The 13,201-nt window shown below is 34.7% G+C and overlaps 1 protein-coding gene across 1 annotated transcript in view; it reads right to left on the reverse strand.

Moving 5' to 3' along the window:
• Positions 1 to 12,267, reverse strand: part of CPT2 (Carnitine palmitoyltransferase 2) — a 153,521-nt gene extending 141,254 nt beyond the window's left edge. Inside the window, exon 1 of the mRNA XM_090401463.1 lies at positions 12,130 to 12,267. Coding sequence (XP_090257589.1) covers positions 12,130 to 12,198 — 69 coding nt within the window. The 5' untranslated portion in view covers positions 12,199 to 12,267. The remainder of the gene's footprint in view (positions 1 to 12,129) is intronic.
• Between the last annotated feature and the right edge of the window lie 934 nt (positions 12,268 to 13,201).

The raw sequence follows: 13,201 nt of genomic DNA on the forward strand, positions 1-13,201 counted from the left end.
AGAATGGAAGGGGAGAAGAATGCAAGATCAATTGCATAATATGAGCGATATGGAAGAATGTGGGCATACGGAAGAAAGTATTGAGTCTATTATTCAAAAGGGAGGTCATTATTGTCAAGAATGCTTTCAATGATTCAACTTCGTCTATTTGTGCTGGAACAACCCCACAGAGTATTATGACCATTAGAGTTACCCATCAGAAGTATGGGTTCAGGCAGTTGCAAGATAAGGTCATGAAAATCAATTTCATTTAACTCAGCAGTCAGTGGTAAATAAATTGAACATGCTGTAACAAGAAATTCCATGATTAAGCGAATCAAATCACTACTGCTTCCAGAGCAATATTAAGTTAGACATGATAGAAAGAAGTATGACTGTCCACTACGATAGATACTCCTCCATGAGCAAGGACCACTTCCAGTTCTGTCCATGTGTACAACAGTGAAATTCCTTAAGATGTGGTCTTCATTGGGTCAACTGTTTCCTGGAGACAAAAACAGAAAGGTTTGTGTTTCTGTAACAAAATCTTAATATTACCGATATTTTGGCAAAACCTATGACAGTTCTACTGTAAAAATTTTCCTATATGCCGGCCTGGTTGGCCGAGTGGTCTACATATCCGCTCTCCAGCCAAAAGGCTGCAGGTTCGATTCCAGGCATGGGCATAGATGTTTGTGATTGTTTGTGAAACTACTAGTGATGATGATGATGATGGGTGGTAGATGTCGCTAGCATAGATGATGATGGTAGTTGGTGAATTGAGCAGTGGAGATGAGTTATAGAGAGCCCTCCCTCGATGAGTCATTGGACTCCCAGAGGTGTTACATAATAATAATAATTTTGGGTTTATAGACTTGTCTGGTTTTCGGAAGTTGAGTGCTAATCATTCTGTGCCTTAAACACATTCAAATTCTCTATAGACACCACACTCTCAGGCAATGCATTCTAATCATTCACAATGCTCCAAGCAAAAAACTTGCTTCTGACTACCGTGCTCATACAGCTTCTAGGAATGACTTCTTGATGTCCCCTGATTTCCACACCATTTTATGAAAAACATCTTCAATGTTAATCCTATACTCTTACAAACTCAAAAAATCATATTGCCCCTCATCCACTAGACTCTCTAAATTGCATCTTCTCAACCTTTCCTCATATTCAACATTCCAGAGATTAGAAACTACTTCTAATCTCTGGAATGTTGAAACTACTTCTAATCTTTGAACTGATTTTCAAAAGGATGAAGAGATTGTAATCAGTCACTCTGGACCATTTACAATCTCTTCATCCTTTTGAAAATCAGATGACCAAATCTGGCCTGTCCTGCTTGAACGAGTGGTTAGCGCATCCGCTCTCCAGCCAAATGGCTGCAGGTTCGAATCCTGCTGTGGGCATGGATGTTCATGATTGTCTGTGAAAATACCAGTGCTGGTGGGCAGTAGATGGCATTGGTGTAGATCAGTGATTTTCAACCTTTTCCATAATACAGCACACCTAGACTAATTATTAAAATTCTGTGGCACACTAAAAATATATTCTTTTAATTTTGTTGATGATCTGGCAAAAAATAGGCATAATTTTGATTGATTTACACACACAAGAAGAGGGAAGACCAGACACTAATAAATAAATGCACAAATTATGACATTATTTCTTTCAATTAATGTTTTCATAAATCTTGCGCTACACCTGAAGACCTCTTGTGGCACACCGGATGAAAATCGCTGGTGTAGATGATGAGGTTGTTGTAGTTGGTGGACTGAGTGATGGAGATGGAGAGTTTGTAGAGTAGGTGTCCTCCCTCAATGAGTCGTTTAGACTCCTTGGAGGTGTCGCATAATCATCATCATTATGCCTAACAAGGATTTAGGCCTCGAGTGGCTTGTTCTGGCCTCAGAAATCATGGTTGAATCTCTCAAGAGGACGTCCTGGTTTTCTTTTTCCTAATAGTTTGAATTTAGGGCTTGTTTTGGTAATCTTTCTGTTTTCATTCTTTCAAAGTGTTCCATCCATTTGGGTTTATAGTTTTTAATATTTTCTATTACTGATTCCTGGTTTAATCCTTTCATAAATTCTTTGTTTCTTTTGTGATCAAATAGAGTATACTTTGCAGTTTTTTCTCAAAAACTTCATTTCAGCTGTTATTGATCTTTGTCTTTTTGTTTTATTGTCTAGATTTCACTTCCATACTTTTAGCCTGGTTTCTTTTTGTACTAGGTTTGGTTTAAATATAGAGTTAAATACACCTGTCATTTTTAAATATTTGGCAATTTTTAAGTTTATATCATTTTCATATGTAATCATATATCCCAGGTAATTAAATGAATTCACTTGTTCTAAAATCTTGTTATCTATTACTATTTTAGTTCCTACTGGATCTTGTCGTTTAAAGGCCTTCATTTTTGATTTTTCTGTTGATATTATCATTCCATAATCTTTGGCTATCTCATTTAAATTTAAAATACATTTCTGCAAGTTATCTTCAGAGTTTGTAATTCGGCAAAAAGGAGAGTGTTTAAGTTCAGTTCACAGTAGGAGAAAGTTTAATATCTTGATGAAAATTTTTATTCTTTTTTTTTTTTTATTATTATTATTTCATTTAGATAAATAAAAAGAGTTACTGAAAGAGGGCATCCCTGTCGGACTCCTTGGTTTATCTCTCTTGTATATGATAGCTCATGATTTAATCTTATTTGTATTTGATTATTTTCATATATACTTATGATAGCTTTTAGAATATTATTTGGTATTTTTCTTTCTTTTAGTATGTTAAATAAAATGCTTCTTTTAACTTTGTCAAATGCTTTTTCAAAGTCAATAAATGTAATATGTGTTTCTAAACTGCATTCTCTTTTTTCTCTATTATTAATTTTAGGCAGAAGGCCAGGTCTATACATGATCGTACTTTTCTAAATCCATTCTGTACTTCTAAAATAAAGTTTTCAGAATATTTTATTAGTTTGTCATTTAAAATTCTGCTATATATTTTGTAACAGGAATCTAGTACACTTATACCTCTACAGTTTTTAGAGTCATCTCTACTGCCTTTTTTAAAGATAGGGATCACAATTGCTTGTCTGCACTGTTAGCCTAGTGGGTGTGTGCTTTGCAACCATATGCCTGGGGAAGGAGTGTCCTAGGTTCGATTCCCGTCGGTAACGTGAGAAGCTGAAGGATCTCCCTCAGCCATAGTCAAGTTAGCCAGTCTGGGAGTGGACAGTAGGGTTTTTTCCTCAGTTTATCCTGGGTTTATCATCCTGCAAAGCAGGCAAACTGGCTTTGAGAACTCAACACTATGGACATAGGATACACAGGGCTGATCACCTTATCCTGTGAACAGTTTGAGGTCTGATGATTAGTAAATCCTTGACATCGCAAGGTAAAAGAAGGGAAAAGGAAGATGAGATCACAATTGCTTTTTTTCCATTCTATTGGTGGGAGGGGTTACTAGTTGAATAATTTTATTTAAAAATAATAGGAGTCTTTCTTTGAACCTTGTTCCTGCATATTTATATAATTCTGAACCTAATTTATCTTCTCCAGGTGATTTTTCATTTCTTGTTTCTTTCAGGCTGATTTCTAGTTCTTTAGTTATTTACTTTTCATTAAATGTTTGCCGGTTATCTTTTTTAAAATATTTTGTCCATAATTCTGTATAGAAATTCTTCTAATTTCAATTCGGTGTTTAATTCTTATCTTTTCTTTAGTATCTGTACCTAAGTGTTTCAATATCTTATATACATTGGGCCTTATTTTATATAAATCATGTTCTAAATTAGAAACAAATTTGTTCCATGATTCTCTATGCCTTTTTCTGACTTCTCTTTTAGTCATGGCTCTTATTCTTTTATATTCTGTTTCATCTTCTAATCTTTTATTGCTTAACCATTTATGATAGGCTTCTTTTTTCATTTTGATTATTTCTTTGATTGTATCATCCTGTATCTTCAGTTGTTTTTTTTCTTTTATTGAATTTTTTGGTCTGTCCTACTTGCATTTGCTGCTGTATTTAGTATCGTTTTTATATTAAGCCATTCAATTTCTATTTCTTCATTTTGATTTATTTCATCTAAATATTTGTTAATTCTTTGTACATTTAGTAATCTAGTTTTATAAACAAGTATTTTAAAATTTCTTTCTGTTATTATTTGTAGCCATTTAGGTGGTAATCTTAATTTTATTTTAACAAGGAAGTGGTCACTACTTATTTCATATCCTCTGTGAACTCTAACATCTAAAGAGAACTTGAATGTCTTTTTATTTAAGAAAAAATAATCTAATATTGATTTCCATCCTCTTGCTGACCAAGTATATTTATGTATGTCTTTATGTTTATAGAAAGAATTCATTATTTTAAGGTTATTATAAACTACAAACTTGATAAATTTTTTACCATTCCTGTTTAGGGTATGCCCTCCATATATTCCTATATTATTATTAATTTCTGTGTTTCCAATTCTTGCATTTAGGTCTCCTGCTAATATTATATAATCCTTTTTATTTTATTATATATATATTTTGTAACTAATTATAAAATATATTATCTTGTTCTCTTCCTTCTTCTGGGGCATATATACTAATTATTGTTAAATCACCTCTATCTATTTTTATTCTAGTTTCTATTATTCTTTCATTCCATAATTTATAATGTTTTAACTGTTTTGAAAAGGAATTATGAATCCAGATCATAACACCTGCTTGTACTCTTTGGTCTCTGTCAACTCCACTATATATTACATTAAAAATGTCAGTTTTCATGGTTCATTTTAATTTCTTTTTTGTTTCAGTGATTACTGCTATTTGAAAATTTCTTTCATTTAAATTGGTCTAATTCTATTTCTTTATATGCTATTCCTCTTGCATTCCAGTTTGCTATAGGTATTATGTTTTTTGTTGAAAGTTTATTTTTCACTTGGTTAGGCAATAATAAATTTAGTTTAATCCTTCATCCAAGTGTGAGCAAACAAAGTTTGCGCCTGAAAATATCTTCAGGACTGGGGTAAGTCCTGAAGATATTTTCAGGCACACCTGAAACAACACCGGGCAACTCCCATAACACCATAGCAAAGGTGGACCAAGCTAACATCACTCCTATCTCAGTATCTTCCATAATGCAAAACACATCTCCTTGCGGATATGTATAATGTTATGCATTAAGGGAAGGGCCACTACCCAGACTAGTTTCGACCTTCATTGAGGTCTCTTCAGTGGGAGCCAGGCCCAGAGGTGAAGATACCAGGCAGAAGCAATGGCGAGGTCATCTTTACCTATAGGAGTTGCCAAACGGTGTGCCACCTTTTTATTAAATTACTCTGAATTTAGAGAGTAAGTTAATAAAAAGGTTACTTTGTTTGCTTACACTTAGATCAAGGATTAAACTAAGTATATAATTTCTTGGTATCTTTAACTTATGGTATAACCAAGTGAAAAAACTTCCAACAAAGGTCGAAATTGGTCTTGGTGTGACCTTTCCCATAATCCGTAGCATAATACATGTCTGTAAGGATATATATGCAAAATACATGTCTGTAAGGATATATATGCAAAGCACATATCCATAAGGATATGCGTTTTGTATTATGGGATACTAAGGCAAGTGATGTGAAGTGATTAGCTTCTATATACAAATTGCCCAGTCCTGAAATTACTTCAGGCACAAACTTTGTTTGTTTACATTTGGATAAAGGATTAAACCAAGAATATAATTTCTTGGCATCTTTAATTTATAATTCCTTGTGTTGTCCTGTAAATTTTTGATCGCTATCCACCATCACCCCAAGATTTCTTATTCCCTTTACCACCAATAATATTTCCTACATTCCATCTTTGTTTTCCAAATTTTAGAATTTTACATTTTGAAACATTGATCTGGCATCCCCACTCCCATACCCATTCATTCAGTCTATTCAAGTTTTCTTGTGAGGCTGCTCTTATCTTCATATTTTTTCCCAACTTTGCATCATCTGCAAACAACTGAACATTGTTGAATTTGAATCCCCCATTTAAATCATTCCCAATTATAACCATATATTTTAAACAGCGATGGCCCTAAAACTTATCCCTAAGGCACACTTAGTGACTTCCTCTTCCAGAATATTGCTACCCCATACACAACTTGCTGACACCTATCAGATAATCAATCTCTACTCCAATGCACTAGTCTAATATCGAACCCCCATCCACTCTAGTTTGATTATGAAATTATCATGTGGTAATCAATCAAAACTTGACTTTAAACAAGAATTTGATTCCATAGACAGAGACAAACTGATCAACATCCTAAACTTTAAATCAATAGATTTCAAATTGTTGACCTTCATTGCAAACTTTTACAAAGACATAAAAGCACTCATCAAATTTAACCCTGTGGAGGTCGCAGTCGAAAAAAATTGCAGAGTAAGTTGCATGTATCTGAGAGATACATTCAGTACTAAAGTATATGTACTAAAGTGCGATAAAACTTAAAAAAAAAACACTGCAAATATAATACATGGTTTATTTATTTTCAGTTACAATCAAGAAATTATTGAACAAAGAAAAAAAAAACATATAAACCAATACTATATGCCAATGATATAATAATCTTGGCAGTATCCAAGATACAATTATAAAAAACAGTCCAGCTTCTAAATGAAGCATGTAAAAACTTCGGAATGAGGATCAACAGCAGTAAGACCAAAATAATGAAAATAGGATGAGAAGTTGAAAACAGCTCAATAACCCTGGAGAACCAAACCCTAGAACAAATAAAATCCTTTGGCTACTTAGGAAGCACCATTACACACATTTTAGACAGCACTGAAACAGTAAAACACAGAATTAACACTGGATGGTCGAACATGAATAAATTAAACAAAACATGGAACAATAACAAACTCTTGAAACATCTTATAATCAAACTATTCAAAGCCATGATCATCCCTAGAGCAACATGTGGAAGTGAGTCATGGCAACTCACTAAGAAGGAACTACTCAAAACAAGTACATTCGAGGGGAAGTGCCTAAGACAAATAAACAAAACACATTGGACTGAACATAAAACTGCAGAAGTAAAGCAAGACCTCAACTACCAGGACAACCTCACAGACATTATTCTTCAACAACAGCTCCAATGGTTCAGCCATGTCCAGAGAATTCCTCTTCACAGACTTCCAAACATCGTGCTAAATGGAAGAACAGAAAAACAGCACCTACCTGAAAGACCGAGAAAAAGTTGGCTCAAATCCTTAAAAGAAAGAGGCAAATTTCCCAACTTCGTTACCATGTTCAAGACTAGAAATAGAACCATTTGGAGACATTGTACAAAGGGGGACCCAACCCATCACCAGACAGATGAGATGAAGAAGAATCTATTAAAAGCTTTTGCAAAATCTAAGTATACTGCTGTCCACTGTGTATCCATTTCCCTCTCCAAAGCAGCTGTGACCTTCTTTTCTTCAAGGATTAAACATTTGCCTGTTCTGCCTATACCTCATTGTCTTCCTCTCTCTCTGTCTATCTATCTATCTTTGGGCTATATCTATCCACCTCTATTGATAGCTGATATCTTTGCCACCTTAAATACAAACTCTTTCCATTTCTCTCTGTATTCCTTGATCTTTCCCTTTGTTGTAAATGTCTAGCTTTCTTCTGATGTGTTCATTTTATATATGACCTAATTTTGTGGATCTTTTACTTGCTCGTAAAAATCTAATTTTTGCTTGCATTTTATTTTCATCTTTCTAACAGTGTTTCTGAACCATATAATAGTGTGAAGTCATTACTTTATAAAATTTTAGTTGATTTTTTTTTTCTCATCTTGTTTTTTATTTAGTGCCTTTTAATTCTTCCACAAATTTTCTGAAATTAATTAATTTATTCATCTATATGTTTATCTTTTAGAAATGTTATTATGCAACCTAAATAATTAAACTGTGTTACTTCTTCTATTATTTTATTTTTTATGACTAGTTTTGATCCAACATGATCTCGACCTTTAAATTCCATGACTTTTTTCTTCTTTTGTGAAATTTTCAAATTGTATTGTTGGTTTATTTTGTTTAATTCATAAACTGATTTTTGAAGGTCATCCTCATTGTCTTTTCATATAACTCTGATCATCTGCATATACAGCATTCTATTGATAACAGTTCTTCTGGTTAAAATACCTTGTTTTATTGGGGTTTTTTTCTTCTATATTTTAATAATCTGACATATATACACTGCTTGGAAAGAAGTCAATAGACATCCACACTGGCAAGATCCACTGTGCTCATATAATGAGTCATGTATTTCTAGCCAGTATAAATTGGGGGAACATGACAATCCCTAGTCAGTGCAACTGTGTCTAAGTGAAATGGCCACAAGGGAACTGACAGAGTTTGAAAAAGGTGTTATGATAAGATGCCACTTTGCAGGCCTATCTGTTCAGAAAATTGTTGACATATAGGGCCATCTGAGGTCAATAATCAAGGATACCATACCAGGATGGAAGTGCAGAGAGTCAGCTGCAAGTGTTACCTGCAGTGGATGATCACAGATTACTGAACATGACCGTAGGGTGCTCTGAAGGATAATGTAAACACTACCATCCATCAGCCGACACCTAAATGTGGAGTCCAGGGCACTGACTGGGACACAAATCTACACAAAAGCATTCAGAACCAAGGCTCACAACATGGTGATAATACTACTGTTGTCAACCAAATTCTGGATTGAGGTTCTCACTAGCTTCTTCTCTAACACTTTAACCATAATTTGACACAGAGATTAACCTATAATTTGATGCTTGAGTTTTGTCACCTCCCTTACAATGCAGCACAAGCTTCCCTTCATTCCACTAATTTGGAACTTGATTCAGTGTAAGACTCATAATAAACAAATATGCTATTACAGATGGCAACCCCCCCTCCACGGCACATACCTTCAATATATGTGGTGATATATCAAGTCTCACGGCCTTATTAACATTAAGTTTTCTCAATTCCCCATATACGTCTTGCTTATTCACAGCCAGCCTTTCCTACCCATCCTCTGCTCTCTGTTCTTCTTTGTGAATGCGACATCATGTATGATGTCAAGTTCACAAGGAAAGAAGAGCTTTATGAATTGCTCGTTAAATATCTCAACAATATCATCTGCAACAGTTGTCCTTATACCATTTTCTCTAATCAATATCATCCTACCATCATAACACTTTCTTTTTTCTGCCTTCATTAGCTAACTGCTGCTCATACTGCACTTTTGCTACCCTTACCAATTGAGTCATCCTCCCTGACTGTTCTTTGTACCCTTCATGAAATTGATTATTATGAATCATCTTATGTTGCCTCCATAATGCCTTGTTTCTCTATATTATTATTATCATTATTATTACATAACACCTCCAGGGAGTCCACCTACTCTAGAACTCTCTGTCCCCACCAATTGCAACTACCTTCATCATCTACTGCCGACCACCACCACTGGTATTTTCACAGACGATCACAAACATCCATGCCCACAGTAGGATTCGAACCCGCAGCCTTTTGGCTGGAAAGTGGATATGCTAACCTGACTAATTACATGCCTAATCTTTTCACTGATCCATTTCACACCTACCTTATTTAACCTTCTGGCCCTTGGAATGCATTTAGACACTGCTTCTACTGGATAGTTCTTAAATATCACCAAAGCAACACTGACCTCCTTTCTATCTAACTCCTTATTCCATGCTACAGCTGCAAGCTGCCTCCTGAGCTCATAATTACCAGCCTTATAGTTTTACATATACCCTTTCCCTCACAGAAGTCCTCACGTGGCTGGCAACCACCCAGGTAATCGCTTCAGGGTCACTCTCACCAACTGGATGGAGATTTGACACCTCATTTATAACATCTTCTGATGATATGATCAAATCCAAGATCCTTAGTCCTTGTGCACCCTCTGTTACATACTGCCTGAGGTAGTTGTCCCTCAAAAACTCAAGAAACTCATTTTCTTCAATTCTTGTTGCTATCTTGTGCTTCCAAACTATTGCTGTAATTAAAATCACCCATAATGATCACCCTTTTCCCATTTGCTTGTCTAATTTGGTTATATATTTCCTGGTCACTACCCTCCACATTACCAGGTGTTCACTTCTATCTCACATCATACTGCCTCTATTTTCCCTTTGCACCCACTGTCGGTGCCAGGGCCCTAGGAAAAGTTTACAAGTGCACCCCTTATTTCATAAACTAAAATGTTTCTAATTGACATTAAACAAAATAAAATTGTCTTTCAGGTTAAATTAATAGGTAAATTAATAGGGCTTTTTTTATTTTCTTTTTTAATTAATTTAAAAATTCTCTATTATAATTCATTTACAAAAAAAAAAAAAGTTATAAAATACCGAAATTTAATATTTTAAAATGTTAACGTTTTAAAATATTTATCTTAACTGAATTTTAAATAGTGGTAAGCTCAAATCATTTATGTAAGGAACAAAAAAAGAACCAAGAGTTAAATAGTAAAATAGTGTGATGTGTGAAGGATAAGGAAAATGAATCAACACCTAAATCATATATCACTATTTAATTTTGGTATTTTAGTAAAGTATGAATAAAGCATAGCTTGAAGTTTTGAAGGAGAAATTGAACTGCTTATGAATGGAGAAGTGGGTAGCATGAGTATAAAGAATGACCCTTCATGGCTTGAGGCCTAGGCAGTTGCCTAGTTTGCCTAAATGGTAGCACCAGCCCTGCTTGCACCTCTACCTTGTATGGACATAACTCTTTTTCTATAATCAATAGCACTCCACTTCCTTTTTTTACCTTATCTTCACGAAATATATCACACCCTTCCATTTCTATTTCTGTCAGAATGTTATCATCATCCAATCATGTCTCACACACTCCAACAATTTTTGGGTGAATGAGCTCAATCAATGCAAACATTTCATTTCCCTTGTCTGATACCTCTATCATTTGTATGTACACAACTTATTTCCAGATTTATAACAAGTTTAACTGATACCACTTATTAGATGTGACTTCTCCATACCTTCCTTAAGCCATTTCTTTTTCTCCTGATCCATCCCAGAACCTTCTTCAAATAAAACTGTTCTCTCTACATCGAATTCCCTTATCTTCATACACATTCATTCCTCTTTGAGCATCAACTTTTCTCACACTGGCCCCCCCTGTCCACACAGAGTCTCCCTGTTTCCTTGCATGTCTTGCATGCTTGTTCTCTCATTCTCTATACTCATGCTACCCACTTCTCCATTCATAAGCAGCATTCAATTTCTCCTTCCTTACTCTCTCCCACTTTTTCACATCATTTCTTATTTGCTCAGATTCATTCTCTGCACTCATTACTCTTCCTTCAGGCAGCAGTCTTTTCAAATGACTTGCACCAAAACCATCACCTTATATGCTCTAATTTATCCTTCACACTCATTCTACACATTAATAACTGCATTCCTTTCTTTTCATACATTTCTGCTAACATATCATTCATAATCTTTGCTCTCTGCCTCATCTCATCACTTTCGCTGGGCAACACCGACTACCTTTCCTATCACATTATTATCTTTCATCCTTCTAAACAACCTCCTGATATCCAGTCTTACATTCTTCTTGTTTACAGTCAAATAACTTGTTCTTGGTCTGGTCATTTACATAAATGAAAACAATGGGCATGCTACAAATTTATAAAATTACTAAAGAGTTTCTAAAAATTCGATACAAAGGAAAATTTTCAATATATAACAAATGGAAGTGCACTAGAATCACTCCTGGAAAATGCAAAAGTGTGATTAGTAAAGGTGTGGAGTCTAATCTTATGTCGGAAAGTGGTGAATGACTGGAATGGATTGCTATAGGAATTGTGAGTGATCTGACAGTGAAGGAGTTTATGAAGAAGAATGATAAGTATAGTAAGAATAACGGTCAGTGAGAGATTCCTTGAAATGAGTTTTCCAAATCCATGCAGACGCCAGTAAATAATATAATGGTAACTCACTTATCAGCATAGAATGAAATCAAAGGCGATAGAATTGTGAAAAGTAAATGACAAATTTAGCAATTTTTTTTTTTTTTTAGTTTAAACCGGGTAATACCGAAATTTTAAATATGGACATTTTATAACGCAATGTATGATAAAATAATATATTCCTGTATATCTCACCAAGCGGGTTCTTCCGACATAATTTGCAGCTTCGAAGAAGCGAAAACCGTATAATCCGCGAACAACCATTCTTCAGTTTTCAGAACAACCATTCTCAAAAACCACGTGACTACGACCATGCATGTTTATCACAGTTTTCGCTTCGCAAGCATCACTCCCTCACTGGATATGAAAATACTAAAATTCGCTTGAAAATCCAATCAAATTCGCCTCATTTCAATTACTTATGCTTACGTTTAACCACATTATTAAACGCTGACAGTTTAATAATATGGTTAAACACATCATTGACAGTTCAATGATTATTTTAGGCAAGTTACTTAGTGGATCATCCCTAAAGAATGTCAATATTTTGAGGAAAGTGGGGGTGTACGTGCACAAAATGAGACAATAGTGAAATATATATCCAGAACGATTACGCTTTGAAGAGACGTTGAAGAATTTCTTAGGTTAATTAGAAATTATTAGATCGGACGCACAGTACTTCGCTAGTCTATAAACTTACAAAAGCATTTTAGAAACCGTTGAATATAGCCACTTTAAAAAAATCGCTAATGCGTTTAATTTTCCAAAGGGAAGAGGTGAGAGTGTTTTAGCTTTAACAAACTTTTTGAAAAGTTGTGAGCCGCGAAATTCCCTAACCTGGCTAATCACAGTTAGCTGGCCACAGGCCATAAGTCATTTTAGTAGGAATACTGGGAGGGTATCACGTCAGTTAACTGCCACTATCTCATTGTCCACAATACTACGTATGATTGTCTGATATAGCGTGAGTCCCAAGGGTGATTTTCTTGAGATGCTAGACTCAGAACTAGTTCTTCTAGTCGCGACGAGAATCAGTTGAATGTATACTTTTCCATAAGATCATCTACTTATAACAAATGTGATATTTTTCTTCCTTGTTTTGATGTCTAACATCCGGAACCAGTTTTTTTTTTTTAGATTTAATGTTAGAGGAATCATTGCTACCATGAACAATTAAGGTGATAATTAATCAACTTCGTAGATTCCTCTCTTGATATTCATTAGCACAAGATTGTCTCCATTAGCGGCAGTATATCACATTAGCAGC

The sequence above is a fragment of the Typopeltis vanoorti genome, chromosome 12 (genome assembly GCF_054136105.1).
Source record: "Typopeltis vanoorti isolate ZY-2024b chromosome 12, IOZ_Tvanoo_1.0, whole genome shotgun sequence".
Classification (NCBI taxonomy): Eukaryota; Metazoa; Arthropoda; class Arachnida; order Uropygi; family Thelyphonidae; genus Typopeltis; species Typopeltis vanoorti.